Source organism: Mytilinidion resinicola, assembly GCF_010093595.1.
Source record: "Mytilinidion resinicola strain CBS 304.34 unplaced genomic scaffold BDZ99scaffold_25, whole genome shotgun sequence".
NCBI lineage: Eukaryota > Fungi > Ascomycota > Dothideomycetes > Mytilinidiales > Mytilinidiaceae > Mytilinidion > Mytilinidion resinicola.
In genome coordinates, this window is record NW_022985461.1 from 18,794 (window position 1) to 34,538 (window position 15,745).

The following is a 15,745-nucleotide window of genomic DNA, read 5'->3' on the forward strand; positions in this document are numbered from 1 at the left end:
GTCCTCCTAGGCGCGGGTCGAGTTAATTCCGGAGTAGTAAGCTGGTTTAGGATTAGCGTAAGGGCACGCGTGCTGTTATTTCGCACGCGTGCCCTTTATTAAGGCGTTGGTCCTTAAATTAAATAATATATATAGGGGTAGTGCTGTATAGGCTGCGATATATATAAGGGCTGCGGTATACAGGTAGATATAGCTATTAGGTAGGTGCGTAATATAGGCGGCGTAGTATGCGTAGTATATATAGTATGCGTAGTATACGTAGTATATATAGTATGCATAGTATGCGTAGTATATATAGTATACGCAGTATGCATAGTATACGTAGTATGCGTAGTATGCATAGTTATATAAAGTTATAGAAGGTGGAATACCTATATCTCCGCCTCTGCTATTTTTCTAGCCACCGAAAGGTATAGCAGGAGGTCTGTTCTTTAGAGAAGCTATTAGGCCACGGCCTTTTTTCCTTTCTAGCTTCTGTAGAGCTGTTTATACGTCCTTATCTTAGCCTTTTAGAATAGCTCGCCCCTGCTTTTAATATGTTTTCCGCAACTTATTACAATATATTTTAGGGATTAGAGGCTATGCCCGCAAGGGTATGCCGGCGTTGGGTGGCCGGGCACTCTTATACGGTGGAGGTAACCGTTAAGCCCTATATACTCCGTCCGTAGGTTTATAATAATTATGCTCTCTACCTTCGTAAGTTCTTTATATAGTGCCTCTTGTTATTTACTCTATTTAGTGTCGAGTGCTAGTATTAGGGGTTCTTAGCGTAGTTTTTTACGGTAGGCTTCCTATTCCTTCTTCTACTTCTCTTCGTATTTATCCTAGATTATGCCACGCCTCGTGCGCCTATAGGATTCTTCCGATTCGCCTTTATATTATACGGCTAGCCGTAATACCTTTACCGCGAGCTTATAGAGTTCGTTGCGCCTGCTTAGGCCGTACTATAGTGTTCCTTTCGGCCTGTATTTAGTATAGACCGTTTCTTTTATACGGCTATATTAGGTTTTAATATACTTGCGGGCTGGCCCTTTATATATGCGGTCTGCGTAGGCTACTGTAAGTTTTTCTAGCTTTAGCCGGAATAGAGGGTATAATATTTTATACTCTATTACCCTAATATTTATTATTTTATATACCCCTAAAATAGTATAAAGGCACTAGTTCTATACTATTTTAAGCTGCTTAATTTTTATCTTACTAATCTGCTCTTTTATACCTAGTATAGTATACTAGGAGGTGTATCCGTATATAATAGCAGGCCTAATAACCGCCGAGTATATTATACGTGCCTTTTAGAAGCTTACGCCTTAGGTTAACACTGTAAGCCTTATAAGGGCCCTTATTTAGGCTATAGCTTTATTTTTTATAGTATTAATATACGGGCCCTATTTAAGTTTAGAATCTACCTAAACCTTTAGTATTTTTAGATCTATTATAGGGCCTTTAGTAAAGCCCTATATATTAACTATAGCTTTTATATTAATAAACTTGCGGGCTCTTATAAAGTATATTAGGTAGTATTTATCTAGCGTAAAAACTGTTTTATACTTTCTTGCCCACTCTATATACTAGTTATGCGCCCGTTTAATAGCCCTGCAGTTTTCTTCTATACTTTTACTATATATAAAAATATTTATATTATTAATAAACCTATAGGCTATTATATTACTATACTATAGTATTAGTAGAAGCGTGCTAGTAAAAAAAAGGAAAAGTATTAGTAATAGGAAAAAGCCCTGTAGTATTCCTATAGTAACTATAATAGGTTCTACTATAAAGTTTTTAATAGTAAGCCTTATAGTACAGTTCTATAAAAAGGACTTTATAAATCTAACTATCTACTCCGGTACTTATTAAATCTATAGGTTATATATTATATATTTATATAATATATAGTCGAACGCCCCTAATATATCTAGGCTAAAAAGTAATACTATAAGCTATAGGTTTCCTCTCTATATAGTATAGATTTATTTAGTAAAAAGCTTAAGTACTATCTATATTAAATATCCTAGTCGTGCCCCTATTTAACTAGGTAAAAGTATATTCTTTTCTTCCGCAATTTTTAATAGCCGCATAGCTATAATTTATTTAAATAGCTTACCTATTATTTCTAGCAGGGCGATTAGCCTATAGGTATTTGCTGTTATATAGGACGCTTTCTAGGGCTTATATAGCACTACTATAATAGAATTTTTAAACGGCTAAAAATAGTATCCTTTATATAGGCACCTTATAAAAAACTAAGCCAGCGTAGGCGCTAGCTGTATTTCGCACTTCTTAAGAAACCTATTAGTAATCCCTATAATACCCGGGGCTTTATCTAAGGCAGTTCCTATTAGCGCTAAAAGAATATTCTTAATTATAATATCTAGTTTTTTATAAATCGCGATAAGCGCTATATTCTATACGCCCTCCTAGTTTTATATACTTTCTCTAAGTATTTTTCTAACTATACCGGCGATGCCTATTTTAATAGCCTTATAATAGGCACTATAGCAGCAATTATAGCCTGTATATATTTATAGAAAAGGTATGTAAATTTATTAAGGTTTTTCTTTATATTTTAAAAGTTATTCTAGTTGTCTAGCTTATTTAGCTAGGTTTAGAGGTGCTCCCGCGCTTTTTTCTAGTTAGTATTTTTCTACAGCCGATGTTATAGCTATTCTACTGCGCTTAGTAGGGTAATATTAAACTCTATATATATAGGGCGGTAATCTAAATTACAGTTCTATTCCTTTTATACTATATAGAAAGTAGTTTATTCTATTAGCTATTTTATTATAAATATAAAGTTAATTATAGACTATAATATTCCTCTTACCTATATTTCTATACCTTTCTCTATAGCTAGGTCTATTCCTGCTTCTATTATAATGCGGATAAGCTCCTCCGCTTACTCCTCCGTGTTTATTACTTATATTTCTCCCTATAATAGGTAATATAGGTTTATATTACCTATAAAAACATGCTCTATATTATTATTATTTAGCAGTAGAAGTAGTGCAGCTATAATTCCGTTTAGTTTCGGGTTATAGATATTATAAATTTAGATATCCTTTCTACTAGTATAGAAAGAAAGGGTAATAAGGTTTAGTAAGTAGTGCTCTACTAACTACTAGTTAATATTAAGGTTCTTATTAATATATATACACGTTTTTATATATAGGCTTCCTTTATATAAAAGGTAATAGGACTTTATATAGAGTATTATATACTTTTATTACTATATATTCTTTTATAGCTTTTATATTACTAGCACTAGCAGTTAAGGCTAGGCTTTCTCCGCTTTTTCTAGGAACTCCCTTTAGGTCTTACGGCTCTTATTAATATTATACTATATAATAGTAAGTATACTAAGTTATTCTAATATTAAACTATGTCTATAGTATCTGCAGCGTTTGCTGCACCTATTTTAGTGCGTAGTTGCTAGCTTATATTATCTTCCTGTAAGGACGGTACTTAGGTAATAGTTTTAAGTTATAAAAGTCTATCTATATCTCTATATATTATTAATTAAGTTAACTAGGTTAGAGGCTATAAGAATAGTAATATAAAGCGAGAAGTATATAGTATCTAAAAAGGCGTTTAATAGGAAGATTACTGCGTTAAATAAGCAGTCTATATTATTCTGTTAATTTTTAGCTAGCTTAGGTTCTTATTAGAATACTTAAATATCTTTAGTTGTCCTACTTTTTTTAGTACTATTAGCGCTAGCCCTAGTTCTATACTACCTTTGCGTGTATTATTATTAGCAGCTTTTTTTTTCCTAGACTAGGTTAAGGTTATATATACCTTTAGCAGGGTATAGGGCGTATATAAGCTCGGCCCCTTATTAGTATTATATTAGTATAGCGTCGCCCACCTTTTTAATATAGCCTATAGCTAGGCCCCTTTCCTTATACTATATTTAGCACTATATACTAGGTGGTTTCTTTTATAGTTAGCGCACTTTTTAGTGTCTATTACCGTGTATTATTTTATATTATATTCCCCTGCGTATACTATATATCGGATATTCTTCTTATAGTATTTTATAATATACCTATAGCTCTAGTATCTAAAGCACTATATAGCTATAAAGCCTGCTTTATATTTTAAAGCTATTAGTAATTATCTATTTATTATAAATCCCTTTATAATAGCTTTATCTGCTATTACTTCTATGCGCACGCTAGTAATAATTAAGCTAGCGTGTCGGCCTAGGTTCTCTCGCGCAGCTTTAATACCCTTTTTATTCTTCTATATTATCTTTTTAATAACTAGGCCTAGGTTAATTATTGCGTTAGCCCTAATAATATTATCTTTAAGTGTTTAGCTTTCCAGGTTTAAGTTTTTAGGTACTCTATGCACCTTTATTAGCACTGCGGGCAGTTATATATATACCGTCTTGCCCAGCACCTGCACCTATTCCCTTTTCTTAAGCAGTGCTTTTTTTATAGCCTTATCCGTAATATATACCTTAATATTTCTACTTTATAGCTTCTTTATACCGCTAATCTTTATTATATCCGGTAGTCCGGCTGCTTAAAGCTTCTAGGTAATAGTTATATTTATATCTGCTATAGTTATAGTTCGCTTATTATTATCCTTAATATAGATAGTAATTTTATAGATATTTATAGGTTGCCCTATATACTGCCTATTTCCTACTGCCTTTCTATATTGCGCAGCTATACCGCTTAGTATAGCTAATAGTATTATACCTGCTACTGCTGCTGCTGCTGCTGCAGTATACGTCTTCCTATACGTTAATAACGCGTGTACCTTCTTTTTTATATTCTTTATTATCTTTATTAGCTTTTTCTATAGTGTCTGCCGTAGGTTATTTGCAGTATCCGAAAGGCCGAATAGAACGTGTTCTGCAAAGTTATAAAGGGTTTAGACGATCGCATTTATCTTAAAGGATTAGATTAGCTTATTCCGCAGGAGGTCTTATATGCCGTGTGCTTTGTTAATAAGGTCTTAAACGTCCTAGTAGATGTTCTTAATAGGCTTCGGGTTTTAGTATTAGTTTTAGCGTTGTTATTATTGTTATTAATGCTGTTACTAGGGCGGCTGCGTGTTAGGGGTCGCAATTCGCAGTATACCTACTGCGACGCCGCCGGCACTACTTATAGGGCTTTAAGGCTGCGTATAATTGTTTGCAGGGCCTTAGATAGCCCCTAGGGGCCCTCCTTAGGTTATATTTCTAAGATGCTATAGGGTTAATTACATCGTGTTTTTCCTGTAAAAATATAAAGGGTAATTAGGCACTTTTATATAGTGCAGGTATATATTAAGCCTTATATATTCTATTTATAAAAGTATAATAATTAAGCTTTTAGCTTTTATAAGCTTATAGTATTTAGTTGCCTAATTTTTATTCTATTTTATATTAAGGGCCGGCGTAAAAAAGCCCCTTTATTTCTTTTTATAGGCCTTCTATTTATTTTTCTACCTTTCCTTATATACTTCCTATATTACTTTTTATTTTAAAAGCTTATATAAGTTATCTAACTGCCCTTTATACCTTAGGGCTAGTGCTATAGCCTTAACTATAAGCCTCTTTAGTATATTACGCCGGCTTAGCTTATATTTAGGTATTTTCCTAGGCTTATAGTATCTTCTAATAGTATTTCTAATAGTGTAGTATATAGTTTTAATATACTTTCTAGCCTAGCCTACGCGCGTGCAGTTTGTATACGCTACTATAAGTTCTTCTAGCTTAAGCCTTAAAAAAGGGTAAAAGGTTTTATATTTAAGCGTTTTAATATTTATTATTTTATACACCCCTATAATAGTATAAAGGCAGTAGTTTTAGGCTATTTTAAGTTATTTAATTTTTACTTTACTAATTTATTCCTTTATACCTAGTATTAGAAACTAGGTAGTATACTTATATATAAGAACCGGCTTAATAACTACTAAGTATATATACTATGCTTTTTAGAAGCTTACGCCCTATATTAATACTATTAGCTATATAAAGGCTTTTATTTATACTATAGCCTTTTCCTTTATAATATATATATACGGGCCCTATTTAAATATAAAAGTCTACCTAAACTCTAAGTATATAGAGCTCTAAAAAGAAATACTAAAATCGTGATTCAACCCGTATTATTATACGGGCGTTCCTTTCCGTCTTGTTTAAACTGCAAGGCCTGTATAAAAGTAAGAATTACGTTTATTACTAGTGCAGCGGCGTTGCGTTATAGCTAGAGGTTGTTTTTAGAAACGTCGTTCTTAACACCGCTAGAATAGCAGAGTTTTTACAGGTTTTAGCAGCTTACTACTACTAAACTTAATACCTATAAATAATAGGAAGATAAATAAAGGGTTATTGTCTATAACTATTTAATATCCTATTACCTAGAATACTAACCTAGGGCTACACCTAATACCTATATTTACTAGCAAAGTAATAGGTTTTTATTTTAATAGGATAATAGAACACCTTTATACCGGCTATATTAGAAGCCCTTATATTTATAACCTAATAATACCGGAACTAAAAGAACTAGAAAAGTAAAAGTAAAAATAGTAGCAGTTTAGTTAGTAGATAATAAGGGGTAATAGCTGCGCGGCGTTAAGTTATTATAGTAACCTTTTATCTATAAAACACGGTTAGCCTATTATTATAAAAATATTACAGGTAATATAAAGGGGCTGCCAGTGCCCGGGCTGGCGGCTGTAGGGCGTGGTATATAATAGCAGTAATAGTTAGCTCTAGGCCTTTACGGATGCCTAGTAGACTTATAATAGGCGCTAGTAAAATAGGAAGTATATAAGGTATATATATATTCTTCCTATTTTAGTTCTTTTATATATAGCTGTATAAGCTCCGGCTTATATAGTACCTCTATATAGTAAGAATATAGTAGGAAGTATACGTGTATACTTCCTATTTTATATAGCTGCGCGGGCTAGGCCTATATAGCACCTCTATAGAATAGGAAGTATATATATTTTTTACGGCCTTCCCGTTTTACTAGCGGCTATTATATAGGAAGAAGGATTAACACCTTACTAGTAATACTATTTATATAGCCCGAAAAAACAAATACGTATATTAGTCTATTAAAAGGTAGAGGTAAGCTATAAAATAGGCTTAAGAAGTAAATTAGGTATATACAGGCGGGAGATAGTTTAATCTAGGCTAGATACTATAGAAGCACTCTATATAGAAAACTATAGTAAGGAAGCTAGGCAGGTAGCTTTATATTTATAACTTGCTATATATTTAGCTAGCTAGATATAATATACCTAGACTATAAAACCCGGATAGATTTAGGAAAACGTATTATAATAGCTTATTCTATAGTAGACTTAATAGATTTACTATATATCCCTAATAGCTATATAATAATAAAAAGAGCGCTTAGCGTTATATACCGCAGAGGACGGGGTTTTCATCCGAACGCTGTATAGCAGCAAACGGTTTTTTCTTATAAACTAGCCTAGATAAAACAGCTGTATAAACCCTAACAGGAGCTACACCAGCGTAATAGAATTTAATAATAATAATAATATAGAGCTCTATAATTAGGCCTTCTATAAAGCCCTAGATATTTACTATAGCCTTTATATTTACTATATTTAAATAGCGCCTTATAAAGTATATAAGGTAATACTTATCCGGGGTAAATACTATACTATACTTTTTCGCCTACTTTATACACTATATATACGCACTTTTAATTGCCCTATAGTTTTCTTCTATACTTCTACTAAATATAAGAATATTAGTATTATTTATAAACCTATAGGCTATTATATTGCCTTTTTATAGTATTAGCAGAAGTATACTTATAAAGAATAAAAAAAGGATTAGTAAAAGTAAGAATTTTTATAGTAACTAATTATATATAGAAAGTATAGTAGCTACGCTATATATATATAAGCTATTTTATAAAGCTAAATTAAGTATAAAAATATACAGCTTTAAAAATCGTATAACCCCTAAGTTTACCCCTAAGTTTACGCTAGATACTGCGCTAAATACTGCGCTAAATACTGTATTAGATACTGCGCTAGATACTATACTAAATATAGCTTTAAATTTAGCCCTTAATACCGCGCTAGAGCTACTATTTCGTTTTTAGTAATAGCGGCTAGCAGTAGCTAGCTATAATTTTAATAAATTGTTATTATAATCTATAAATTAAGCTCTAAAATAGTAGAAAGGCGCTAGGAAAAGCCGTGGCTTTAATATAGCTATAAATGCAATATATATACTAATACACGAGCCTAATATAACTATAGCTATATATACTTACTATTATATAGCATTCTTAGCTATAAGCAAGCAGCAATTAAGGCTGTATTATAACGAACTTCCACCGCCGCTATAATTCTAGAAAAACCTAGGTGCGTATAGATTTAGAAAAGAATTTAAATAAGCTGCTACTATAGAATATACAATAATTATTAGCTATAATACGTTTAAATTTATGCCGTAAAATATAGTAAAATCTTAACTAATCCTACTAATATAGGTGTTTATATATAAATTTAATAATAATAGCTTTTTTATAAAATTTAAGGCACGGCTTATTATTAGAGGCAATCTATAAGTAGTAAGTAAAAAAAATATATATACAGCAACGTTAGCAGTATAAGCCTTCTATTATATTATATTATTAATTGCTGTATTTAACCTTAATACCTAGTAAATAGACGTATTTTTAGCCTTTATAAATAGCTATTTTAATAAAACTATATATATTAAATATCCTAATAGATTTATATAGCTAGGGTAATACCTTTTACTTTTTTAAGCTCTATATAGCTTACGCTGTTTACTACTTCTATAGTATAATAATTTAATAGTAACGCTTGCGAAATTCGGCCTATATTTAATTATAGATAAGAACTATATCTAGGCTTTAAATAAATTGCTTATATTCTTCTATATTAATAATCTTATAACGTATTCCACCACTAAGCCGGCCAAACCACCGAGCCGGCCACTTTTCCTTGGCACAACCAACACCATGTGCGCGCAGTCAATTTATTCGCAACTAGCTATAGAACTTATGTACGACACACTTAGATTAGATTTAGAAGAAGCTTCTTAATCCTTTTTGCACGTACGCGCATTATGCCCAGCCTCTCCACAGTTTCTACAGCGCCGTTGAGCTGGTAGAGCCCTATTTGCACCATCTCTACTACCCACCTTTTTCCGTGGATTAGATACTCTAGACACTTTAGCAGCTATATACAACGCTGCTGTACTATACTCTATTATACCGCCAGTCTGGATTCGCTTTTTTTTACAACCTTTACGCTTAGTTATCTCTGCTAGTTGCTCTTTAAGCTCTTTAACCCGGGCTTTAATAAGTATATTTTTGTATAGCATTTCTTTGGCTCCTTTAATAAGCTTTAAGAAGCCTTTTTAGGCGGTTATTAGTAACCGTATAAAGGAATTGCTTACTAGCCTTAACTATAATCTAAATTTATATATATTGCTTAGGGTTTTTAATTGCTATAGTGTTTCTAGTAGGGGTGCTAGTAGTAGGGTCTATAACCGTATATTAAGGCAATTAAAAACTACCTACATATTAATAGGAACTAATCTAGAGGCCTTAAAGGCCTTCTTATAGTTCTTATATATAAATATATTAAAAAACGCGTTTTTAAAGGCTGGTAGGAAGCCTTTTTTATTAATATAGTAGACGCGTTGGCGTGCTAAGTCTTATATGCGTTAAGAGTACTTTAGCTTTAATAGTAAAAAGCACACTATATTAAGTAGCTAAAGTATATATAATAAATGCGCAGGTATATAGAGGGTAAGGATTTATTATTTAATATAATAATCCTTAAAATCTTAGTTAAGGTGGCTTTTATAGCCGTCTAAAATTAGCAACCTGTATAACCCTACCTAACGCGCCTTTATATATATATTAAAGTGCTTTAACTACTTAAAACTAAGCTTATTATTAGTCCAGCTGTTTTTAGAGATAGAGAGCTTCTAATTATATAGTATTTCTGCTTTTTTATACTATATAGAGATATAAATGCGTTTTTTATAGATAATAAATAGTAGGGTTATATATCCGGCAGTATAGATGCTCTAGATAACTGTAATCTACTCTTAGTTGCCTAGTTAAATAAGATTAGGCCTTATATATTTCTCTAAACCTGTAACAACCTTTATTATGCTAATTATACCTATTTAAAAGCCAGTTTTATTAAAGTTGTAGATGTTATCTAGGTAGACGCTATACTTAGCTATAGTCTCTTGCACGAGAGTAAACTATATATTAATAACCTCTAGGTCTTCCTAGAGTATTCTCTAGCAGTTCTTTACCTAATTAAAAGCTATTTTAAGCTCCTTTATATAAGATATAAACTGTTAAGTCCAGTTCTTGCCTACTAGTATCCTACCACGCGCAGCCAGTACTTTATCTGCTATATCTGCCACCTTACACAACCGGGGCGCAAATCCTCGCGAGTCTAGGTCAAGGATATATTGTATAATTGTGTGCTCTTCGGTCGCAGTGAGCTTTAGGCAGTTTAGTCGTAATTAAGGTTAAAACGTGATTCCGTAGAGCCGATTAGAGAGCCGCTGATGTCGTATATTAAAGGCTGCTGCAGCGCGTCGTATAGTCCTAAATTAACCAGAGGTAAAGGCTTAAAGCGCGAGATTAATACTGCCTTCTTGCTAAGATAGATAATCGCTGCATTGTTAATGCATTGCTGTGTGAATATAGTGTTGGTTGTGCCAAGGAAAAGTAGCCGGCTCGGTGGTTTGGCCGGCTCGGTGGTGGAATACGTTAGTATACGTATATAAGAAAAATAGTATAAAACTTAATAAACTACGCGCCTATTTATTAGCCGTATATAAAATAAAGGAATTTCTAGAGCTTAAATAGTTTCTAAAAATTCGCATAATCTAGAACTAAAAGTATAAAAAGCTATAGCTCTACTAAAATTCCTAAATTGTAAAAATCGCTATATAATATAAGCTTAAAAGCTACTAATAGGTATATACGCTATTAAGTATAGCAGAGCTTATATATAACGCGAAATAAGTAATACCTGGCGAAATTCACCTATATTAACGAAAAATCGGCGCTATAAGGCACCTATTAGTAATAACACGCCCTAATATATTATATATAGTTTTAAAGCTTATAAAATTCCTTATAAATCTATTTATAGCGTATTAATAAGCTATAGATAGCCTTATTATATATTTATATTAAATAAAATATTACGCAATTAAATATAGTAGTAATGCGCCTGCAGTAATTATATAAGCTAGTAATATATTATTTATAAATAATTTAGTTATAAGATATTCCTCTAAAGGCTATATTTTTAAGCTATTTAGAGGCCCTATTAATTAGAAAGCAACTTAGTAGAAATCTATTATAAAATTATTAATAGAGGTGGAGCTTATAGCGCTTCTATACGCTATAAGCAAATTAATATATTAGTAGTAACTATTTATAAGCCTATAGCTTAAGCTTAAAAAGCCTTATAAAATTAAGTGCGATAATATATAAACTATTTAAATTCTTACTACTTACAGGCTTTAATTATAAACTAAGCTTAAGTATATAGATATATATTATCTTTAGCTGCGCTAGTAAATATAACGAAATAATATTAATATTAAATAGACGCCTATAGCTACTATAATAGCTAACAGCTTTATAAAAGCTCTAAATTATTAAAAATATAAGAAATTTATTAAATAGCTAGGTCTTATAGATATTACCTATAAGCTTTAACACGGCGCTATAGTTACGCCGTAATATATAGCTATAACTACGGCTGCGCCGCTGCTTTTCCTATCTATATTACTGTTCTTATTTTTTCTACTTTTCTTATTACGTGTTCTATATAGGTTATAGCTACGCTATAACCTAGGGGGGTATAATAGCTATACTTAGATATCTATTATTTAGCTGGCCTCTACCTACTAGCTTTATTTTTTAGCTTAATTACTTTATTTTTAAGCTTAATTACTTTATTTTTTAGCTTAATTACTTTATTTTTTAGCTTAATTACTTTATTTTTTAGCTTAATTACTTTATTTTTTAGCTTAATTACTTTATCTTTTAGCTGCGCTAGGTTTTTATATTAGCTGTATAAAGTTTACTATCTAGCTAGTCTAGCCTTATTCTATATCTATATAGTATTACTTCTATATATTAATATAACTAATATCTTCTATATAAATTACTTTATATTTCTTTACTAGCTGCTAGTATACTAAAAAGTCCTAAAGCTACTACCTATACCTAAAAAACTATAGCGCAATATAATAATAGACTTTATTATATATCTACCTAAAACTTAGAAGAAAAAAAACGCTATTTTTATAGTAGTAGACTAGCTAACTAAAATAAAACACTTTATTACTTACAATAGAACTTATAATACTAAAAGTATTACTATTCTATTTCTAGAATACGTTTAGAAGTTATATAGCCTACTAGTTTCTATTATATTTAACTAAAAATTCTAGTTTATAGCTAAGTTCTAGAAATACCTAACCTATTGCCTAGTAATTAACTACCTACTATTAACTACCTACTACCTAGAAATAGATAGCTAATCTAAAAGAGCTAATACTATCCTAGAATAGTACCTGCGAGCCTATATATTATACCTATAAAATAATTAAAACTCCTAGCTGCTGCTAAGCAAATTTGCAATTAATACTGCCACTTCTAAGAGCACGTAGCTCTCCCTATTCTTTGCTAACTATACCTTTTACCTATACTTAAAATTTAAACCTATAGAACTATCCTATTAACAGCCTACTAAAAATACTAAGAAATTTGCCAGCCGTATAGAGAAGATTACTAAGTACCTAAAGTCTAAACTTACTATTATATATACTAGGTATAAAAACGCAGTAAACTGGACTTAACACCCTGCTAGAAACTACTAAGTAGGGGATATAGTATAGCTTAACGCTAGAAATATTAAGACTACCCGCCTATAAAAGAAGCTAGATTAAAAGAATCTAGGTCTCTTCTATATTAAAAGGGTTGTTAGCCTATATACTTACTTTCTAATACTGCCTAAAAGTATAAAGATTTACAATGTGTTCTATGTTAGCCTGTTAAGACCCGCTGCTAAGGACCCGCTGCCTGGGCAGCGTTAGGACCCGCCGCCACCTGTTGAAATTGACAGCCTAGAGGAATGGGAGGTGGAGGAGGTTATTGACTCCTGGTGGAAGCATTGAGGACGTGGGGCCCCCCAACTGAAGTACACTGTTAAGTGGGCTGGTTATAACAAGGTTACTAAAGAGCCTGCCAGCTACCTGGAGCATGCTGAGGAAGCTATCCAATTCTTCCATCGCTGATACCCTGATAAGCCTGGTCCTTAGGCCTTAACAGAGTTTGGCCTTAAGGAGGGGAGTACTGTCACGGCTTGGATCAAGAACTAAAGGTTCCTGCAGATTACCAAAAACTGCTGCATACTGCTGCGTACTCCTGCATACTGCTGCATACTGCTGTGTACTGCGGCACGCTGCTGCATACTGCCGCAACTTGTAGAGCTTGATAGCGTGCCGGAACGGAGTTAAGATACTCCAGCTGTAGCGGCTTAGCGACAGAATATCTTGCAAGCGCCCCGGAGGACCTTCGTAGCTCTTCGAGCTACGTCTTGTTATTCTGCTGTCTGTCAGCACGCATAGGATCTGTAGCAATTCAATTGTCATTACCTCGCCCCTGTCTGCCTGAGTTAGCTAGGTCCCGACCGCCCCTGCGCCGTGACAGCATGGATGATAAAGTGGCCTTGTGCTGTTTTCCATTGGAGGGTAAGTTTACTCAAGAATTGGAGCCCTGAAACTGGAACCTGGCAGGCCTATGGGCCCGGAAATGGGCCTTCTGAGGCAAGGTGAGGACCCTAGTCTCAACACTCCTGTTGAATACAGGGCCCAAAACTGGGTTCCAACAAGCTGCTCAGTCTCGGCTCAGATGCGCTCAGTCTTGGCTCAGCATGCGCTTACCCAGCACAGCCACAGCTCAGGTTCCTGAACGGGAAAGGAAATTGCTTGGGTGCACATTGGGATATCGTACTACCTGTTTTAGGGCCGCAGCAAGTTCGGGAGACGAAGAAATTACCTATTTGGAGTGCGTTTGTCCGAAAAATCCATCGGGACGCGTTTCGCACTCCTTGAGTCGAACAAGGTCTACTCCTTCTGTATGTTTGGCTTTGCACCGTTCGTTTTGCTAATTCGCTTGCAGTGAGAGTTTACGAAGTAGCTATGATGACGTGCTCGCATCATCCCCAGTCGAGCGTCGGAAAAAGCACCAGAGCGCGTTGTTGAGGCGATCTGAGCAAGGGGGCGTGTGTGGGTTGGTGGGGTACAGCATTATAAGGGTAACTACAAAGGTAGGATCGTGGGACAAGTTAGTTCGAAAACAACACACAGTCATATACTATCTACCTCTGCTTACTCCTTCGTGTGATTTCTAGAGGTGATATCTTGAACATGGCCACTAGAGTGTGTTTCTGCAAGGCTTCCAGTAGGTCCAATAACTATATTGCCATTCTCAAGAGCCATTCTCAATATCCGAATATTGAAACGAATGCCAACCAATTCAATCTATATTGGAATAGATTCCTCGCCATGCATCCCGATATAAATCAAGAAAATAGTTCGTGAAAAGTGACCCCAATCTTCTAAGTCTGCGCCCTCCAATGCACGCCTGACACAAAGGAGAAACAATTGATGCTCATTTCAGATACAATGCCAAGTCGCTGATTTACATGTATTAACTCAGCAATGCGTGAGTTTCTTCAAGGCGCATCTTTGGGTTGCTGAACACTACCTTGTGGAGTAGCTCGTTTGGAAAAAAGGGCGATGACTAGCACCTTCGACCTTGCCTAAATTCGGCGGCAGGATGCTGGATTATGGAGACTCGATAGAAGCATCACAAGAACTCGTAAATGAGAGCACACAAACATATGGCGAGGCGATGTAAGCGTTAAACGTGATAAAAAGGAGTAGCGCCGGTTTAGCGAGAGGTCTCAAGAGACACGTCGTTTACAGGAATACCCAAGGGTCCGCCCGCAATGTTATTAGACCCGGTAAGAAGTCATGTATTACTGTACAGAAGACATCATGATTCGCTGGCTGTTGTCCTTGTCGGTCCGCAAGCATGGTCAATCGAACCTGTCGGACTAAGCTTTTGGCGTCCGGACTCAATCGACGGATGAAGTCCAATACAGGAAGGTAATTGAAGCCGATGAAATGGAACTGATGCTCGGAATACAACACAGACAAGGCCTCATGGTAGATCATTCGGTTAGTTCGGAGAATCGCTAATGCCATCTTATCTGGATGGGGACTCGGTTTGCGATTCCATTTTGCGCTCGCGGCTGTAGCATCGCAGTCTGCGTAAAGGCGAAAACTCTGGGGAGAACTTGGGACGATATACCGGAAAATTTCATGACGAATCTCCACTGGAAGTCGTAAGAAAGGCGGGCATTCATCCAAGGTCGTGATGCCCGCCGAGCTTCGGTGTCCTGGATCTGGTCGTTTCTTCACGGTGTCTAAAGCACCTGTAACGTCTTCTTCATGAGGTGACGGATGCTACGGTTGGATTGGTTAGTCCTATGATCTTCTGAAGATGACCCGACATTTTAGGCAACTCACTCTTCTTGAGAAGCCCATAATGAAAGCTGAAACGCGAAGGAGTCAGAACAAAAGAAAGGCTGTCTGATTTGCTGGGCTTCTACTCCGAGCCAGCCAGCGAAAGTAACCTTGACGCTGCAGTCATGTGCACCG

General features: G+C 34.5%; 2 protein-coding genes across 2 annotated transcripts; both read right to left on the bottom strand.

Annotated features, from left to right (window-relative positions):
- Positions 1 to 9,061: 9,061 nt before the first annotated feature.
- BDZ99DRAFT_399003 (uncharacterized protein) lies at positions 9,062 to 9,376 on the bottom strand (the record flags this gene model as incomplete). Its single annotated transcript, XM_033716108.1, has 1 exon — positions 9,062 to 9,376. A coding segment is annotated over one exon (315 nt), but the record flags the coding sequence as incomplete, so codon positions are not given.
- Positions 9,377 to 15,001: 5,625 nt separating this feature from the next.
- BDZ99DRAFT_526165 (uncharacterized protein) lies at positions 15,002 to 15,631 on the bottom strand (the record flags this gene model as incomplete). The annotated part of the gene is made up of 2 exons (XM_033726108.1): positions 15,002 to 15,550; positions 15,614 to 15,631. The coding sequence occupies 2 exons, from the start codon at positions 15,629 to 15,631 to the stop codon at positions 15,002 to 15,004; spliced, it is 567 nt and encodes a 188-aa protein (XP_033570646.1).
- Between the last annotated feature and the right edge of the window lie 114 nt (positions 15,632 to 15,745).